The sequence below is a fragment of the Chaetura pelagica genome, unplaced genomic scaffold (assembly GCF_000747805.2).
Source record: "Chaetura pelagica isolate M959 unplaced genomic scaffold, ChaPel_1.0 scaffold17, whole genome shotgun sequence".
Lineage (NCBI taxonomy): Eukaryota > Metazoa > Chordata > Aves > Apodiformes > Apodidae > Chaetura > Chaetura pelagica.
In genome coordinates this window covers 10634014-10652993 of record NW_009970726.1, presented here as the reverse complement: position 1 = coordinate 10652993, position 18980 = coordinate 10634014, and the positions used below count along the sequence as shown (strand labels likewise).

The window sequence follows — 18980 nt, the reverse complement described above, 5'->3', positions numbered from 1 at the left end:
GCTACAGACAAGTAAAAGTAGTCAATATAAAACGTATCTGTGATGACCAAATATGCAAACACTGCTGGGTTCACGGACTGAACTTTCAAAAAACTCTGTACCTTCAGCCTCTGTTGAGAAAGAGACTGGCAAATGTTTGGGGTATCTATTTATAAATCTATATAAAAGGGGTCATGATGAAAGGGCAAAGAAACCCGAAGCAGCAGAGCACAGTCACTCTGCCATTACATAATAAACAGATTTACTTCAGTTAGTGGTATGGGCACAAGTACCTCAGTAGCTATCATTCTGTTTTTTGAATACCATGTTTATACAAAAAATGAAGTAACTGAGAAAAGTAAAAACACCCTCAAATATCTTATATCCTAAATTTAGACTACACTAAACTTCATGGCAAAGTTTTAACACTTCAGAAAGACATTTCTAAGATAGTGCTTTAGCTTTGCAGATGACTTTATTAACCTACATTACTTTAATGATGCACACTGAGTTGATATACTACTGCCCTCAGATAAATGCTATTTACAGTATGCAGTTCCTTCCTTCACTAATGCATAATTAGAAATAACTACATTTGCCTAATGAAGCAATTCTTCTCCTTTCAGGCCACCATAACTGCCAAATCAAATAAACCACATATTATAAAGCATGGGCGCCATCATAATATGGTCATAAAGTTTACCTGATTTGAAGATCCAAAATGATCTGCCTTTTGTCCACATTTTCAGTGTACACTTTCACACCATTTATCCGCAGAGGCTGGAATAATGAAGCAAGTAAAAGTTGGATCCTTCTACTGAACTATACCATATTAAACCCTTAACTTCAAAATAAAGGTGAATATATGCACATCCAAGTTAAGAATTCACTATAAGCATTTTCAAAAGGTATGAAGCAAAACAATCACTTTAGGTCTGTTTTGTCGAGGGTAAAAATCACCTTGCTAGGATCCACTCCAGCACAACCCTTCTGGCAATTACCCTGGGTTTAGACCACTAGATTTCAAGATATACCAAAGATCTTAGATGAAGCTTCTCATTTCTTTATACCAGTAAATGCCTAACACTCCCAGACAAAGCACTCTTTTCTGTGCAACTAAAACAACAAGACAAATTTAATTGAAAAAACTTAGTTCCCTTATGTGAAATTAGACAGAATGGATGGAAAAATCAGTCACAATCTCCACAAGCAGTGTGTCATGGTGTCAACCACTCTGTGATTTCTAAACCACTGTGCTTGTGCGCTCCCTCTCTCTCTCTTACACAAACATTCAAAGACTCAAACGTTTATCAAACACTAGGTGGAAAAGGATGAACAATGACCTTACTTAGCACCATCTCATGTCACATTTTGAGTTCTTCCTCTCCAAAAAAACTGCCATATTTCTATTTACACCTTTTCAGTCATTTAACTAAAACGGAAATCTCATGGCTGTCAGATTTCCAACGTGTTTAGGACTGTGCAGATCACAGGATGCTTCTCATGTCCAGAACTCACTCCAGCTGCAGGGGCACATGGAAGTGTGGAAGCTAATTTAAACCCTACTTAAAGTTACTATGGCTTAAAAGGACTGCTATTCTACATCCTGTAATATAGAGCCTCCTTGTAAAAAGACTTACAACTTTTAAAAAACAAAGCAAAAATACCTACACAAAAAGTACAGTAAAGTATAATGAACTGTAGTATACATGAACTAGAGTCACAAAGAGAGAAAAACAATTCCCATCCAGCACAGCAGAAACTCTTCAGTTTTCTTAACATTCAGAGGATGGGGGAAAAATAAATTAAAATCCTTACTTAAAATCTCACTGATAACAAGCAAGAGGAACACAAAAGACAATTGCACAAAAATGTTGTTAAGCTACATCTCAACAGAACGAAAGTTCTGGTTGATACAGGTAAGAGTAAGTAGTGCCAAACTTACTGCAAGCAGAGGTAACTTATTCTTAGCTTGTGCTGGTCAAACAGGGTCTTCTTCAGGCAGCTAAGAGCTACATACTATGACCCTTACTTTCATGGGACTGAACAGAAGGTAAACATTTACCTGCTCCTCGATTCTATGTAATATGCAGTACTTTGGAAAGCTGAGCCAGCAGCCTGGACTCCATACAGAAAATGATTGAAAGTTCATCCGTTACAAGAAAGGTAATAGCACTTGGATTACCTGGCAAGACAAGGATAATGGTCCCTGCTCACATAACGTAAAGCATCACATGAACAGTACTGAAATCATGTTGCTATGAGTTCTTCTCATGAGTAGGAGTTGCTATACTTTGAGTCTTCTCTTAATTCTCAGACAAATTTCTGAAGCAGAGATCCCAGGAAAATAAAAAATAAAAATGAAGCCTCTGCTAAAAAAAGCCATATGGGCTTTTATCTTACTGTTACAACAGGAACTGGAATCAGACTTACCACCAAGCATCACTGAGAATTACTTTCTGTAGATTTAAACAGGCTACATGAAAACAACATGTAAGAAAAACTTCAGACACTGACCTGATTTCCAATATCAATCTTTGTAAAACTGAAGGTACTGAGGTGGTTGTTTGCTCCTCTTACTGCTGGTTCTATGGTCTCCCGGAAGAGTTTCTCTATAAATTGGCAAATGAAAGGCCACATCTGTTTTACAGTCTAAGGAGAAAGAAAAAGTAAAATACTCAATGGAACACAACATCACAAATAACTAAAAAATACTCATTGAGGCAAACGTAAGTATTTTCTTTACAAAATTTTAAATGTATACATTTCCTAAACAGCTCATTACAGACATAAGAACTAGTTCCTTTTTTACACACAGGAAAACTTTCTGAAATTCTTAATTTGTGTGTTTTATACATTTGCACAGATCTAAAGCACTGGAGGAGGAGAAAAACAGAACTAAATTTTTTCTTTTATCCCAGAAATAAACATGCATTTGGCACTGAGGCTGAATGTTGGAAAGAAGGGTGAATCGGGTTAAGTTTATTTGCATGTAAAGAGAACAGTAAGAAAAAAATGGGTCAAGTGCATCTTTTAAATGCATACATAGGTTTAATAAATGTAAAAAATACAGTATTTATTGTCATATCCAAAAACTTATATTTATAGATTTATATTATAAAATACAAATTATATTTTTTCACTGTTTTCTAGTTAGTTGATATTCTTCCATGCTCTTTAATGAAAGATACTTTTTAAAAACCCAAGCTCCATGAATCTGTATCTTAGATTATCACACATACAAATCAAAACTACAAAACTGATTTATTTTTAGACTGTAGGTCAGGAACCAACAGTTACTGGAAAGTATCCCAGACAAGTAGAATATAAAAGACTGTTTACATCTGCTATGACTTCCACACAATTATAGCTGTCATTATTTTAATGCCACTTAAAAGTCATTCTCCAAAACTCACAATTTCAAGAGCATGAAAATAGATCTAGTTTTTCTCATGACTAATTGGATCAATGACCAGAAGCTCCAAGCGTATAAAGAGCAGAGAAAACTACAACTACCCTGTTCTCAGATTTCTGCCTCACTGTTTTTTTCTCTCAGATTTCCTTCCTTCCCCTTCCCATTTGGAAGCAATGCTAATGACTACCCTTACCTTGTTGAGCCATTCTGCCCTCTCTGTGTCTGGAAAATGTACCTACAAGAAAAAAAATTAAAAATTAATATAAAATACAAAGCACTTTTTATTCAATCATGTCCAGTCATGTATAATACAGGAAAGCTTAGGGACCTCCCTCTGAGCAATGTATACAGTAAGCAACATATTAAGCAGATAACATTCTTGACAAGAATACTAGAATTCAAGCAGATAAAATATGAACTCCTCTGAACTACACAGATACAAGTCCAAACATAGATTAAGGTGTGGCATCTGAAATAAAGTATTGCTTTAACATCATAAACAAACAAAAATACAAATAAATAAGCATAGCTGACATAGCTACTGTCAACCAAATCTACCTCTTATGTTTCAAGGGTTTTTAACATGACACACATGAGTCAGCCAGAGTCCTGGCTGCACTTCTGCTTCCTTTCATTCATGCCAGAGCTTCTGCAGTATCAATAAATCATTGCTAGAAATATTTAATCAGCAAAGCTGAAGCTCAGGAATAGGGATTTAAGCTCCACCAAAAGTCCTCCAAAAGACATTTTTAATTATTTCTTTTCTTAAACAACTGGAGAAATTAATGAAAGACATACACACACACACACACATAGCTGGGATGGAAAGTAACCATCACAACAGGAAAACTATCAGTTGAACACTGGAAGAACAGACAACTTTCTGGATGCAGAAGGAGAGCATGGTTAGTAGCTTTACATCTTAGATACACAAAAAGATAAAAACCTGAAGCAGTTCAGTAGAAGCAGAGTTAAAACATTTCTTTAGATACTAACAGCTCCTACAATGAGATGCAGATCACACTTCTGAAACACAAAGAGCCTTTGAACACGCTAAAAAACCGTGACCTACATATACTGACTTTCATGAAGCAATGTTTGTACTTAACTGAATTGTAAAGTCTTAATCTCTTCATATTGTAGCAGACTGTAACACTGGTTTTAACAGCAGTGCCTACTTGTTTTTATTACGTATATATCCAAAATGTGAACAGTCAATTAAATTATTATTAAACTATTTTCAACAAGTCGGATTTGAAAGGAAGCAACATTCATTATTTCTGTGTTCATTTTTCAATAAATTCTTCCACTAACAATCGGGACTAACGTATTCAGATAGAACATACCCTCAGTAAGTTTGCAGACAACACCACATTTGGTGGAAACGTTGATCTGCTTGAGGGTAGGGAAGCTCTACAGAGGCACTTAGATTGGATTGACGGATTGTGATAAATTTTCTGAGCTTCAACAATGCCAAGTGTCAGGTGCTGCACTTGGGCCACAACAACGCCATGTAATGCTACAGGCTGGGGGAAGAGTAGCTGGAAAGTTGCCTGGCAGAAAGAGACCTCAGGGTTCTGATTGATACATGGCTGAATAGAAGCCAGCAGTGTGCTTGGGGTGGCCAAGAAGGCCAATAGTATCTTGGCCTGTATTAGAAAAGACATTGTAGAGAAGTAGGCGTTGGTTTCTTCTCACAAGGCAATAGTGATAGGACAAGAAGGAACAGCCTAAAGCTACACTAACGTATTCAGATAGAACATACCCTCAGTAAGTTTGCAGACAACACCACATTTGGTGGAAACGTTGATCTGCTTGAGGGTAGGGAAGCTCTACAGAGGCACTTAGATTGGATTGACGGATTGTGATAAATTTTCTGAGCTTCAACAATGCCAAGTGTCAGGTGCTGCACTTGGGCCACAACAACGCCATGTAATGCTACAGGCTGGGGGAAGAGTAGCTGGAAAGTTGCCTGGCAGAAAGAGACCTCAGGGTTCTGATTGATACATGGCTGAATAGAAGCCAGCAGTGTGCTTGGGGTGGCCAAGAAGGCCAATAGTATCTTGGCCTGTATTAGAAAAGACATTGTAGAGAAGTAGGCGTTGGTTTCTTCTCACAAGGCAATAGTGATAGGACAAGAAGGAACAGCCTAAAGCTACTCCAGGGGAGGTTTAGGTTGGACATTAGGAATTTTTTTTCTCTGAATGGATTGTCAGACATCGGAACAGACTGCCCAGAGAGGTGGTTGAGTCACCATGGATGTGTTTAAAAGTCATCTAGATTTGGTGCTTGGGGATTAGTGGCAATTCTTGAATATACTCAGGTTATCCTTAGAGCAGTCCTTAACATCATCTAAGCATACATGTTTTAGCTATGCTGGAGGATTGGGTTCTACAGCATAATCAATATTGTCAGTTATTTCTCCAGTCTGTTTCTTAGTATTCCCAGATCCATAGCGAAGGTAAGCCATATGGTTTTACAGACTCTTACACAATTTCAAATACTGCTGACTTCCACTGTTAAAAGACAGGCTCTTGGTATCTTTTTCAAATTATGTCTTTTCAAGTATATCACATAGCTATCAAAACTGTTACAAGTGACATAAGATTGACTGATTATCTGTTTGGTTGTACACCAAAAAAAATTAATACAATTAATTTTACTTAGTGAGTTCAACGAATATAATTATTAATAATTGATATCGCAGTTTTGGAACCATATTACTATATTTTCTTTATTTAGATTTGATTTCCTATACAATTATGGTCAGTAGAATGTCAGAAACAGTTAGAGGGCTTGGTGGGATTTTTTTGCTTTCTTAAAAAATAATTTTCACTTTTGCAACACAAGCAGTTACTGAGTCACTTTATGTACATTTAGAGATGAACAGAGCTTACACTCAGTTTTTGTTTTGCAGTGCTCTCAACTTGCTTCCCATGATCAAAAAATTAAAGGAACAAAAAGAACAAATACTATGTTAACTCTGATGCTGATAAGTAACATTTTGATCTTTTTATTTGCCTTCTGAATCTGCAGACAGAAAACATGCCAATTCTCAATAAGTACTTATCTCTTAAGCATGATGTTAGATCAACATGAGTATTTCATTTAGATTTGCTTAGGAGAGTGATCAGTGATGTTCACAAGGTGGGAACTCAATAGCTGTTCCACATAGGGGACAACATGAACTACAGCTATTGCAATGAACAGCAACAAAAGAAAAAACAAACGAAACACAGATGAGAAAAGGAAAATTCATGGAAATTGCAAAAGCAAACCTGTCTGCTGTAAGTAATGCAAGTTAGAGTTACATTCACAATTCATTTTCAGTCTTTTGTACAAGTATCCTGTTGACATCAACAGGAGAGTCACACTAGACAGAGAGAGACTTCTTGTCCTAAAAATAACCTCAGCCCAAGTGAATCTTCCTTCATAGAGGGACCCAGCTTCCCAGATTTAGGGTATAAACTCCCCAAGGCATAGACCACATTTCCTGTGCTTTGCACACAGCTGACATTCAATACAATTGACTGGAATAAAATGGGTAGCATGCCTCTCTTGAACCCATCAAGAACTCTCCACATTCTGTCCTAAACTATGCAAACTTAGTTGAGGTAGGTTGGGAAACAAGAAGCCACATACACCAATACGTAGACAGATATGTTTATTTAATTTGAATTTACTGTATCTACTGAATATCCACTTAATATCTACTGAATTTACTGAATCTACTGTACAGTCTTTATCAAGACCATGCTTCACAAGACATGGTTCTCAAGTTTTCCCACAGACTATTAATTACTTGTCCTTTAGCTTATCAAACCTATCCCACTCCTTCCATTATCCAAGTTAGTACTAGGTTAACTCCTTAATTATATAAACCTAGTTTTCAAACTTGTATGCATCAATAGGCAACAAGTAATACAATTAATTTTATCTCCCATTCCTGTTATTCATCCCTTTTCCACCTTTGCTTTTTCACTCACTCCACTTTTAATATAATTCTGTTGTATTCAGTCTGTATTCTGACATCAAAAGCAGAGATAAGAGAATGCAATCTTCCATCTTCAAGACTGAAATTTTTTATCCAGCCAACCCTGAATCAAAAGTTGAGCTTTATTTGATCTCCAGATGCTCCACAACCACATAGGGTCAAAAAAAGATATAAATGTGTATCAATCTACTAATTCCATATACTTTTAGCCTGCTATGTAAGACTGCAATATTAATGGCAATATTATATTTTGCTGTAACAGTCTTGGATGTCAAAGACAATCTTATGCAAAGACAACTGGGGAAAGCCTGAGGGATGGAAGTTGGTATTCCAGAGCAGTCAGGACTGACACAAGAGCATTATGACAACTGCACAAACATTTTATGGCCAGAAACAGAAGCAGGAATCAGACTAAGTGATGTGCAAAATTTGTTAACTCCTGTATAAAAATCTATTAGACAAGCATGACAGAAAGGGACAGAAGATTTCAGCAAAGACAGTCAAAGACTGAAAGCATTTTCCACTTGGTTTCTGTTACTAAATTGCTCATGCAGGTTTGGTAAGTACTGTCTCATTTTCACCACTTGGCAGTTATTTATTATTCAAAGGAAAGCATAACTAGAGGGAACTATTGCAAGAAATACGCCAACAACCATGTTAAACACCAAAAACATTATAATATTACATGTTCTAGGAATGTTCTAATAGTAAAAGTTATATTGCAAAACTCTTGAGAGTGCTCAAAAGATGCGTTTCTACACATTAAAAATACATTATTTAGCTTTCTCACACACTTGCACTTCAGCTCTAAGGAACTTTCATGCTTACTACCTGTTTCTGCACATACCCTGTGCTGTCAAAAACTCAATTCAGAACACTTTTTCTTTTTGTAAGAATCAATAAACTACCAGAAAGAATTCAAGAAATACAGTTTCTTGTTCTGTCCTGGAAGATAATAAAACAAAACAGGGACATAAGAAAACCACTAACAAGCTCTTATTTCCATTATAACAGCAGAAACGTTTCTTACCCACAATTATTTTACTATTCAAAGTCTCTACATACACTCTTCATATTGGTTAAACAAGCTCAAGTTTTCAGCCCAGATGATTCTCTACATCTTTGAAAGGCAACAAGGCTAGACAAAGAACAATAACCATTGATTCAAACCCCAGAGACTAAGGATTGATGGGGAATTTTGAAAAGTCGAACAGTAATCAGGAAATTATAGCAACTGAGCTTCAAAGTGCAAATAATAATGTTGCTGCCTTAAATATAATTCTTCATTCACACAGGGGAGGTTTCACATATCTACATAAAGGTCACTACAAGCAAGCACTGACAAGAAAATCAGAAAGAATGTAGTTACAACACCCTTCTGGAAGTAATGGTGAATTCTCAGCACAAATTAGAGGTATTAATACTCTACTTTAAAATACAAATGTCACGGTAGTTGTTGTTATTCACTGATCCACTCACTGTAAAACACTTAACAATTATCTTGGTAGCCTTTTCCATCCTTAAAGCTATTTATCAGCCAACGCCTCTTGCATTTAATGTATATTTAATGATTATGATTAATAAAGCACATAGAACCTAAGTGTTAATTACATGAACTTAAACAAGACAATACACTGAAAGTACAAAACTACTGCTATTGACCAGGGTATTCTACAAAGTGAAAATTGTTTTTGCTACAAACCACTTCCTCTTTCATTTTGTGTTACAGCAAAGAAAAGGAAACAATAAATACAGTTCAGATTTAAAAAAAAACAAAACACCAAACAAAAACCAAAAAGACCCAAACAAACCCCCCACTCCCCCATCCCGTATAGTGGCTTTTTTACACTTTTATTACCTGCTGAGGATTAAAAGTAAGAATTCAATTTTCATAGAATTACAGAACTATTCAGGTTAGAAAAGACCCTTGGGATCACTGAGTCCAACGATCATCCCTACTCTACAAAGTTCTCCCCTAAAACAGATCCACCAACACCACATCCAAGTGACCTTTAAACACATTCAGGGATGGTGACTCAACCACCTCCCTGAGCAGCTTATTCCAGTGTCTAACCACTCTTTCTGTGAAAAAAAATTTCCTAATGTCCAGTCTAAACATGCCTTGTTGCAGCTTGAAGCCATTCCCTCTTGTTCTATTGCTGATTACCTGTGAAATGAGACCAGCACCAACCTCTCTACAATGACCTTGCAGGTAGTTGTAGAGACTGATGAGGTCTCCCCTCAGCCTCCTCTTCTTCAAACTAAACATTCCCAGCTCCTTCAAGCGTTCTTCTTAAGATTGATTCTCTAGGCCCTTCACTAGCTTCGTTGCCCAACTCTGCACTCGCTCCAGCACCTCGAGATCTCTCTTGAATGGAGGTGCCCAAAACTGGACACAACACTCAAGGTGTGGCCTAACCTGTGCTGGTGACAGGGGGACAATCACCTCTCTACTTCTGTTGGTCACACTATTTCTAATACAGGTCAGGATGCCTTTGGCTTTCTTGGCCACCTGGGCACACTGCTGGCTCATATTCAGTCCAGGTCCTCTTCTGCCAGACACTTTTCCAGCCATACTTCCCCAAACCTGGAGCCTTGCCTGGGGTTGTTGTAGCCCAAGTACAGGACCCAGCACTTGGCCTTGTTGAAGCCCAGACCATTAACATTAGCCCAACAATCCAATCTATCCAAGTCTCTCTGCAGAGCTTCCCTATCCTCACGTAGATCAACACACCCACTTAGCTTGGTGCCATCTGCAAACTTACTGATAATACACTCTATGTCCTTATCAAGAACATCAATAAAGATGTCTAACAGAAACAGTCCCAACAGTGAGCCCTGAGGAACACCACTTGTGATTGGCCTCAGCTGGATTTGACTCCACTGACCACCACTCTTTGGGCCCGACTGTCCAGCCAGTGCTTGATCCAACAGATCGTGTGCTCACCCAGGCCATGAGCAGCCAGGTTTTTTATGAGTTCTAGAGGGAACCATGTCAAATGTTTTTTGGAGGTCCAATATCCACAGCCTTTCTTTGCATTAAAAATAATGTGCTATAATAGCTCTGTTTAACAGATACTTGAGTCAGCATTACCTAGGTTATGTCTATTTCCTTCCATTTCCACTTTTGTATTACTTGTTGCTCCAGGTGAAAATCTTGAGGAAACTATACCAGTAACTTTTTGATTAATTATAAGGTCACACAACATAACCAAGTTTTTTGAGAAAGCTGCAATGTAACTACAACAGTCCTTCAGTTATTTGACAAATATCTCTCAGAGTAGATACCAATCTCTCCTGCTCGCTTTGGAAAGCTAAAATTGCATACACAAATCTCTCTATCAAAAGCAAATTTGTCTAGCTTAAATGTAAAAATACAAATGGGTATCACAATTACTCTTCAGTCTCTTCATGAATCATCAGTGGAGAGAGCATCCCACAGAAGGAAATTCAGAAAAGAAGCCCAGCTTTGGTGCTTTAAATCACCTTCTGAACTCACAGCATTAGCAGTTACTTAACTACTAAACCCAAAACTGGGTGGTGTGGTGGAAAAGAAACACACTAAAATTAAATTATCCTCTGAATTACAACTGCCAGAATAATTTGTGTAAATTTACGGCACTTGTAACTCAAAATGAGCAGAGAAATTTAGTAAAATAATTAAGAAGAATCCCAGCATGAACAGATTAACGAGAGTCACACAGTGGAAGTCAAGCTCAATTTAGCAGTTACTCACTCCAGTGTCTTCCAGCTGGTAAAGCAGGTTAGCCTAAGGACATTTTAGGTAAAACAAAGATCAGCAGGGCTAATCCTGTGTATTTCAGAGAGCAATCCCCTCTGTCTCTACAAAGAAACAAGCAACAGCAGTAGATGAAGTGAGGAATCTGTCTACTGCTTCTCAACAGAACTTGGAGAGGTTTATCCTCAAACACAGACCGAGGGGACAAACGTTTCTTTCTACCAGAAGGTAAAGAGGCTGGAAGTGAAAGCAGAGCAGCCAGGCTGTCTTCTTTCACTCCAACCATCCACCTCCAGGGTTATCCTAGAATTTTCCTCATGTCTTCAACCCCAGAAATCCTATGTCTCACATGTCTTCTGAATGACAAATAGAAAACACACTAAATATTTGCAGTTGCAGAACTGCAGGAGTCAGTATCCCTAAAAGAGAAGGTAAAATTCTTAATAAGGGTTCCTCAAAAATGCTGCAATTAACCACAGGCATTACTATATTAACCAACAACTGCTGGTTTTGGTTTTGTTTGTTGTTTTGGTTTGGGTTTTTTTTAATGCTGATTCTGTTCAGCATGCTTTGATATGTTTGTGTTTGCAGTATTAAATATATTAAAACTATTAACCTTTGCACAGCAAAAATCTTAGTAATACAAATGCTGTATGTTTTCAGTATGGGCATTAAGCATGGATTCTTCAATCAGCTTCACTGAGAATCTTTCAACAGAAACATCTGGAAGACCTGGAAGCAGGCTAAATATAGAAATAGTACAAAAATAGTATTAAAGTCCAGGGGTTACTTCATCAAATGGTAGTTTGAAAGGCCTGTGTAAATCAGTATGACTAACCTAAAATTAAACTAATAAAATAAGCAGTACAGGTCTTGATAGCAACTGCTCATAAACAAACCAACCAACAAAAAAATCTTACATTGGGAAAAAAAATAAAAATCAAGCCCCAGAAAATTAAAGATGAGGGGAAGGCAGAAACAAAAACAAAACCACACGAGTATGTTAGATACACAGATAAAGGAGGTGGGCAATGGCCTTGGAGTCGTTGCCATGGCTCTCTGATCACTACAGAACCTGAAAGGAAGATGGAAATACTGAAAAAAGTGGAAACACATCCAAATGAAAGAAACAATTACAATGCCAAGCAAGGTTACGGACTCTATTTATAAACTGGAAAATAAGCCATTTAAGTGCTTGGACAACACACCAGAAAACAAAATAAACCTTTTAAAAAAAAAGGAATTACATGCCCTTTCAGATGAGACCTATGAGACAAGAGTGGTATTAGAAACACATGCTTGGTATCCTACCAAATATTCCTAAAACATTCTACCAGCATAAACCCTGTGCTCCCACGTGAACTGCCACTATCAGTTCAGCATGTCCTAAGAGCTGCCACAACAAATTACAGACAGCTATTCAGCCTAAGTTTTCCAGTGTGATCTCTACTGTATTCTCCACTGCCTCACAATGTATTTGCTTCAAAGTCAGCATAAGCACCAAGATGAAAAATAATTCTTTCAACAACACAGCAATCAAACACAAAACACGTTGGCACTTGTAGAAAGTCTAAAAGAAACAGCTTTTCAATGCCTCTGGGTGTCAATACTAACACAGGAAAGCTACTATTTAAAAACTAATATACCTTAAGTAATTAAACTAAGGTTCTTTATATGGTATAGAAAGTTTTATTTCACTGCAGTCTTCTGCTACTTCTGTTCCTCTCTCCTTCTTAAGATCTAATGAAAAGCCTAATTTATTGACTGGATCAAACTTGGAAAAAACAGTAGCTAGAATTTAAATATTAACATTAGATTTTTAAAAATTCACAATATTGTTTTGTTGGTTTTTTTTGTTTGGTTTTGTTGTGTTTTTTCTTAATTTACCAATGACCATAAAGGTACCTATGTTTCTCATCTAAGTAACGTAAGAATGCTCCATTGCTCAGATTTTAAAATATATACATATTATATATAAAATACATAGAAAAGATGGTCATTGAGAAAGTTGTCTCTCTGTTTTCCTCCTCATTACAGAATTCATTGGCATGGCATTTAGAAAACTAACAAGCCTGCAGTTTTTGCTAGCAGCCTAACAAAATTGTCATCAGCTTAAAGTTGTGGCAACTGTGGATTCAGAATCCATCCCTCTGCAGCCTTGCAATAACACCACCATATTCTCACCTGGACATTCCCAACTTCTACAACAAACAATGTCTTTGGCAATGCAAAATTATGCTGTGTTTGCAAAAGAAAAGCCCTGCTTAAAAGACACTCCTGAGTTCGGAAAGGACTGAAATGGCAGCCCTGAAGCTAGTAAGGAAATTCAGAACTGAAGGATGCTGAGACATCACAAAGCACAATAGTTTCATCTTCTGTATGCACATCCTTCACTTCAACATCTAATAAATATGCTTCGCTCCTACTGGCAGCGAGGCTTGTCAAGAACTGTACAACTTTTCAGCACTTTGACTCACCAGCACAAAAGCTAGATGAAATTTGCCTAAGTGCTGCTATTTTTGCAGAGATGGAGCAAGCATGCTACAAGGCAAAGTCACCCAGAAACCTCCTACTTCGCAACAGCTTGCTGTAACAAAATCCTCTGGTATAGGCATTGGAAGCAGCTGCTTTGGAAGAATGACAGAACAGTAGTTTGCTAGTAAGGGAACAGGGAAATCCTTCTAGACTGACACTCAGCCTCTGCAGCCCAACTGGAGGAAAGCTGTTCAGCCTAGAAATTAAAAACTAAGCATCATTAACTTCCAGAAGCATCCTTGCTTAATTGCCTGAAAAGCAACGCATACAAGAAAAATCCCTTGCTTTACCACTGGCGGGTCACACAATTTCCTTCCAAATACCTGGAAATACATTAGTATGGGTTTCTGTCATATCTGGAAGCATGAATCTACCCTAAACATAGCATACTAGGTCTGCTAGAAAGAAACACAGCTTTCCTTGGCTCACCTATCACCTCTCTCTAAACAGAAACCTTTAAGCCTTTAGCCCTCTACAACAGATTCATCATCCAGTGAAGCCCTTCAGAATTACCTTAAAACACTAGCATACTAGTAGTATATATAGTATCTCAGGCTTCAATACAGATATGAAAGTCTATTCTGTAACCAAACTGCTTTATTCTCAATGCACTTTAAGATCTTGTAATTTTTCCTGAATCAATTTCATACTTCTTTTCCATTTTCCAGCTGGAAAAGGATTGTAAATTTTTGGTGATCAGTTTGGAATGGGTTAAGACAGTAAAAAAGTTGCAGGAACTTTAATATTTTCAACTTGCTGAAGAATCCACATGCAGAATCTCTGACACAACATTGGTATCCTGACACAGAAACATTTTTCACACCTAGCTAGCATTTTTCTCAATAATTGAATGAGGGTTGCTCGATCATGTCTAAAACAAAATCCCTGCTTCCCAGTGTGGGAGATTTCCAACAAATAACTGCAGCAGTGGCACCATATGTCAAATTTGTCAGGGAGTGTTTGTGTTAAGATTCAAAATTAGTTATTTGAAACAAAAGTAGAGCCTTTAGAATTAATTTCACTACATAAAATTAATAATCTTCTCTTAATCTTCATATAAAGGAAAAATTCATCATGATAAATACACAGACTGAGAAAATCAAGTTATGCTTCTCACAATTTGATGTCTAGGCTTTTATATTTTAATTTTAAAAATCCCTTTAACTAAAAAAAAAAAGCACCTTTATATTTCATACAAAGCAATTTAAATCTAAAAGCAGTAATTTAATAACTGGATATACTAGCAAAGACTGAAACCATTGCTATGTTCTGCATGCAGACTCACTGAGACCTAACAAGTCAACTGTATATATATTTTCCTAACACCTAAATGGCATCTGCTGTCAGACCTACCAAAAGCCAGTCCTTCGATTACACACCTGAAGTTCCTATCCACCATTCAGAACCCATTAAAAATAAAGGCTCACTGAAAGAGCAGTCTTCAAGTTTACAGGGAGTGAAAGACTTTAACAAAAACATTTCAAGATGATAAACAAAAACATTCCTCATTTAACAGTTTTCTAAATTGTCAGATGGAACTGAAGTGATGTTGAGAACTTCTTAAAGTGAGGTGACATAAGAACTAGGTTTAATGTTTTGATCACTTACTACCCAGATTTACAACAGTGCTGTTATCTAGACTACTTACTTACTCAGAAGACCAGAATTCTATTATCAGCTCTTATGACAGCAGGATGCCCTTTTCCAGTCTCATCTTCAGTGGGCATTTACAGCAAGAACAACATTATTTTAAATGCTGATGTCCAATGAAAGGCCAGGACAAGGAGAGTTAAAAGATTAAAAACCAAATAGCATAACTATCTATACAAATAAAATACCAAGAATTGGATTTATACTGATTAAAGTCTTGCTGTCTAACCAAGTTATGTACACCTAGTGTGACCAAATAAGTGTGTCTAACCAAGTTATGTACACCTAGTGTGACCACTCTTTACAAAATAAGACATTTCATGACAGTCCACACTAGCATATCTCATTTCCCACAAGCACTGCAATCATAACTGAAAGCAAAGATGCAGATTTTAAATGTACAAACTACTGAAAAGCATAGCATGAACCATAGCTCTAAGGATGCACTGACTTCTACCACATGAAAAATCTTACACACTATTACTTTTTGACGTTACCAACATGATCTTTATTCTTATGAATAATTTCATTCCTTTCCCCAAATATATTTTTAAAAAATTATAAAGGCATTAGCACCTTATTTTTAATTTACCACATTTCAAACATACTTTGTACTTTTAAGCCTGTATTGCAAATTCCCTTTCAGTTCCCTTGAGAATCCGGGCATGTTCCCACTTCACTGCATGCCAGGGTGTCTTGCTGGTCAACAGAAGAAATACTCTTCTCTCTGGACTGCTATATATTAGGTTTCAAAGTAGCTTATACAACCAGTGTCTCAGCACAACTTACTATCCTTTGAATTGTCTACAGCTATGAAAAGAAGTGTTGGGCTCTGCACCAAATTGTCAGCCATCCTTTTTGTTGCTGTCTAGATGAAACCATTGAAGATTTCTTCTCCTTTCACTCCACTGACCCACTACCCCCTTTACTAACCCCTGTAGTCAGGAGCTCTGATTCACTAAGACTAAGGCTCCTTCACCAAGGGGATCTTATTCCTGTTAACATTTGCTAAATGAAATACGTAACCTCTCCAAAGGAACCACGCGAGACACCAATTTTCAAGAAAGGCAAGTGTTCACAAACTACTGACCATCTTCTGCAGGACTGACTGTCCTTTTTCTCAGGCAGATTAGATGTCCTTTCCTGTCTTTAACTGGCTTACCAGTAGCTAATTACTGGAGAGTAAAATGATCTCCTATGACTCAACGTGCACAACATAGCATGAGACATCTCCATATACTGAATCACCGATTTTTATAGGCTAACTTTTTTTTTTTCTAATGTAACCTATATTTCACAAAATATATGAAACAAATCTATGTGAACACCAACAAGAGAAATATCATCCACTTATTTTTTTATTGGTTAGGGGATGAGCAAACTCCAAATTAGTGTTTGAAAATACAGAAGAGCAAAAGGGATAACTTGATTTTTTTCATGGCATTCAAGCTAAAATACAGGATGAGAGAATGCAAATTCAGGCTGTCAACCTGCATCCTAAGAAGTCAAACAAGTCTGCAGAATATGCTAATTATTTAGCTCTTACATGATTACTATTTAGTTCTCACACTGAAAGGAAATACATGCACATTTCATGGCTGAGTCTGACTCCTAACACCAGCAAAAGTGTGTAAACTTCTATGTACTGTACTGCATTCAGTACTATCCAACTAAAGATTATTCTTAGTTTTAAAACATTTTTTAAACATAATCAGAATCAGGTTTTTTAAGCATCCCGTGTCATTTCTAGCTGAAACACTAAAAACTTACTACATAAAATCAAGGAAGTATAAAGAGGATAGACAGAGTGTCTGGGAGTTTTGCTGAACCTGTAAATATTCAGTGATAAACTCTCTGAAACTATAAAACTCTGCTGAGAAAGTAATAAAAAGCAGAACCTTCTAACAATGTGAAAAAAGAGTGGTAATGTTTAATTTAACATACTGATAACAAATGGTGGGGAGGAAAGTCCTAGTCAACCTGACAGCATCAAGTATCAGGTGACAAACAGCTTATGTAACTCATTCTGGTTCTTCCATCAAAGCATTTAAGATTCCTATAGAGAGCTCAGTATTTCTAATAATCAGGTGCACAGAAAAATTTCTAAGATGTATGACATTTTTTCTCTATCCTCTTTAAAATAATTTTTACCCCCCTAATGGACTGTATTTCAGCACACAGTACAATGGGTTTTGATAGAAAAAGATACTCAAACTGTATCACATAGGTCATTGGCAAAATATAACACAGGAACTTCTGCACTAGAGATCAAAAGTCCAGCTAATGCAGCAACCAGATGTGATGTCTAAGGAAAAAGAGAAAACCAAGTAGTACTATGGAGTTATCCTTCCCTGAACACCCTCTCAGCTTCTGCAAGGGGTGCCTATAACCCTTAACAGCTGTTGCCATTCTCCTTCTACCCCAAAAATGCTCAGCGCCTTGCAAAAATTAAAAAAATTGTATTTTACTAATTCCCTTGTATCAGGTAAGTTTCCTTAAAGCAAAACTGATGCTCTGTATTTTTAGGGCAGTACTCATCCCTATGCAGGATCACACTAAAAATAAGAGACCAGTGAAATAAATAACAGAAACACTGACGGCTGAATTCCAATCCCCTGCAATTGCAGGCATCATTATCCTATTTTTGTTTATAAACTCCACCTTAAAACCATGGAGTTTGCTATCATTCCTCAGTACAGACCAGGAAGGGCTGCTCTAATGTGTTTCTAGTAGGCTGGGTTGCTAAGGAAAGACACTGAAGCACTCCCTGCTAAACAAAGTTTCTAAACTTAGGTATGCTGCATCATGTGCTTGAGTTACAAGGTGGAACCAAAACCCAGACAGCCGCCCAACTAAATAACTGTTATCCTCATTCTTAAATAACAGTCTTACTATTTTGATGCTATGTGTTAGCATCAAAAGATACTTTAGAGGAAAAAAACTCCATAAACTGATGAGAAATAATGTTCAACGCAAAAATCCCCACCCAGTAATATCACTTGGTTCTGAAGCAGAAAAGGTATTTACAATACATACTTAAAAGGTTTTACAAGCATGTTTTCCATCCACACCCACAGCTTGTAATTCCTGTATTTGTACAAATTGTGGACCTGTTTCAATAGGCTATCTTTCAGCTGGAATAGCTGTCCCATGACTGAGCTTAGCACCTCTTATCCAAGAAGCTATTCTAGAAAAAGCAGAATAAGTGTACTTAAATCAAACCTGCAGGAAGAAAGGATACTTCTGAAACTGCATCCTCTGAGGAAAACATGCATGTTTATGCCACTGGATTGACATATATGGCACCTGGACAGTAGAACATCCAGCCAAGTGCAAATCTCTCACAAGACTCATGCTTTTTGTCAACCAGAGTCACCAGCACAAAAACACTGTGTGAAGGTCAGAAGCAGTGGATTTTCACATATAAATGCAAAGCTTTATTTTTTTATTCTGGAATTAGAACAGTTGGCAAAATCTTGGTTCAAGTAAAGTCAGCTGCCAGACTCCTATGAATTCTGCAGCTGAACAAAACATACACAATTTTTCCCTGCGATGTGGACACAGAGCCCCAGAAAAATACATTAAAACAGACTGAGAGCCCAGACCTGAGACTTAACATTGACACTGATTAACTCAATTTCTATTATAGTAAAAATGGAAATACACAG

At 37.1% G+C, this 18980-nt stretch overlaps 1 protein-coding gene across 1 annotated transcript in view; it reads right to left on the bottom strand.

Annotated features, from left to right (window-relative positions):
* ESYT2 (extended synaptotagmin-like protein 2) overlaps positions 1-18980 on the bottom strand; it is a 93703-nt gene that overhangs the window by 45857 nt on the left and 28866 nt on the right. The window contains exons 2-4 of the mRNA XM_010007046.1: positions 3588-3629; positions 2497-2631; positions 683-759 (exon numbers count right to left, since the gene is read on the bottom strand). Of these exons, the coding sequence (XP_010005348.1) occupies positions 683-759; positions 2497-2631; positions 3588-3629 (254 nt within the window). The remainder of the gene's footprint in view (positions 1-682; positions 760-2496; positions 2632-3587; positions 3630-18980) is intronic.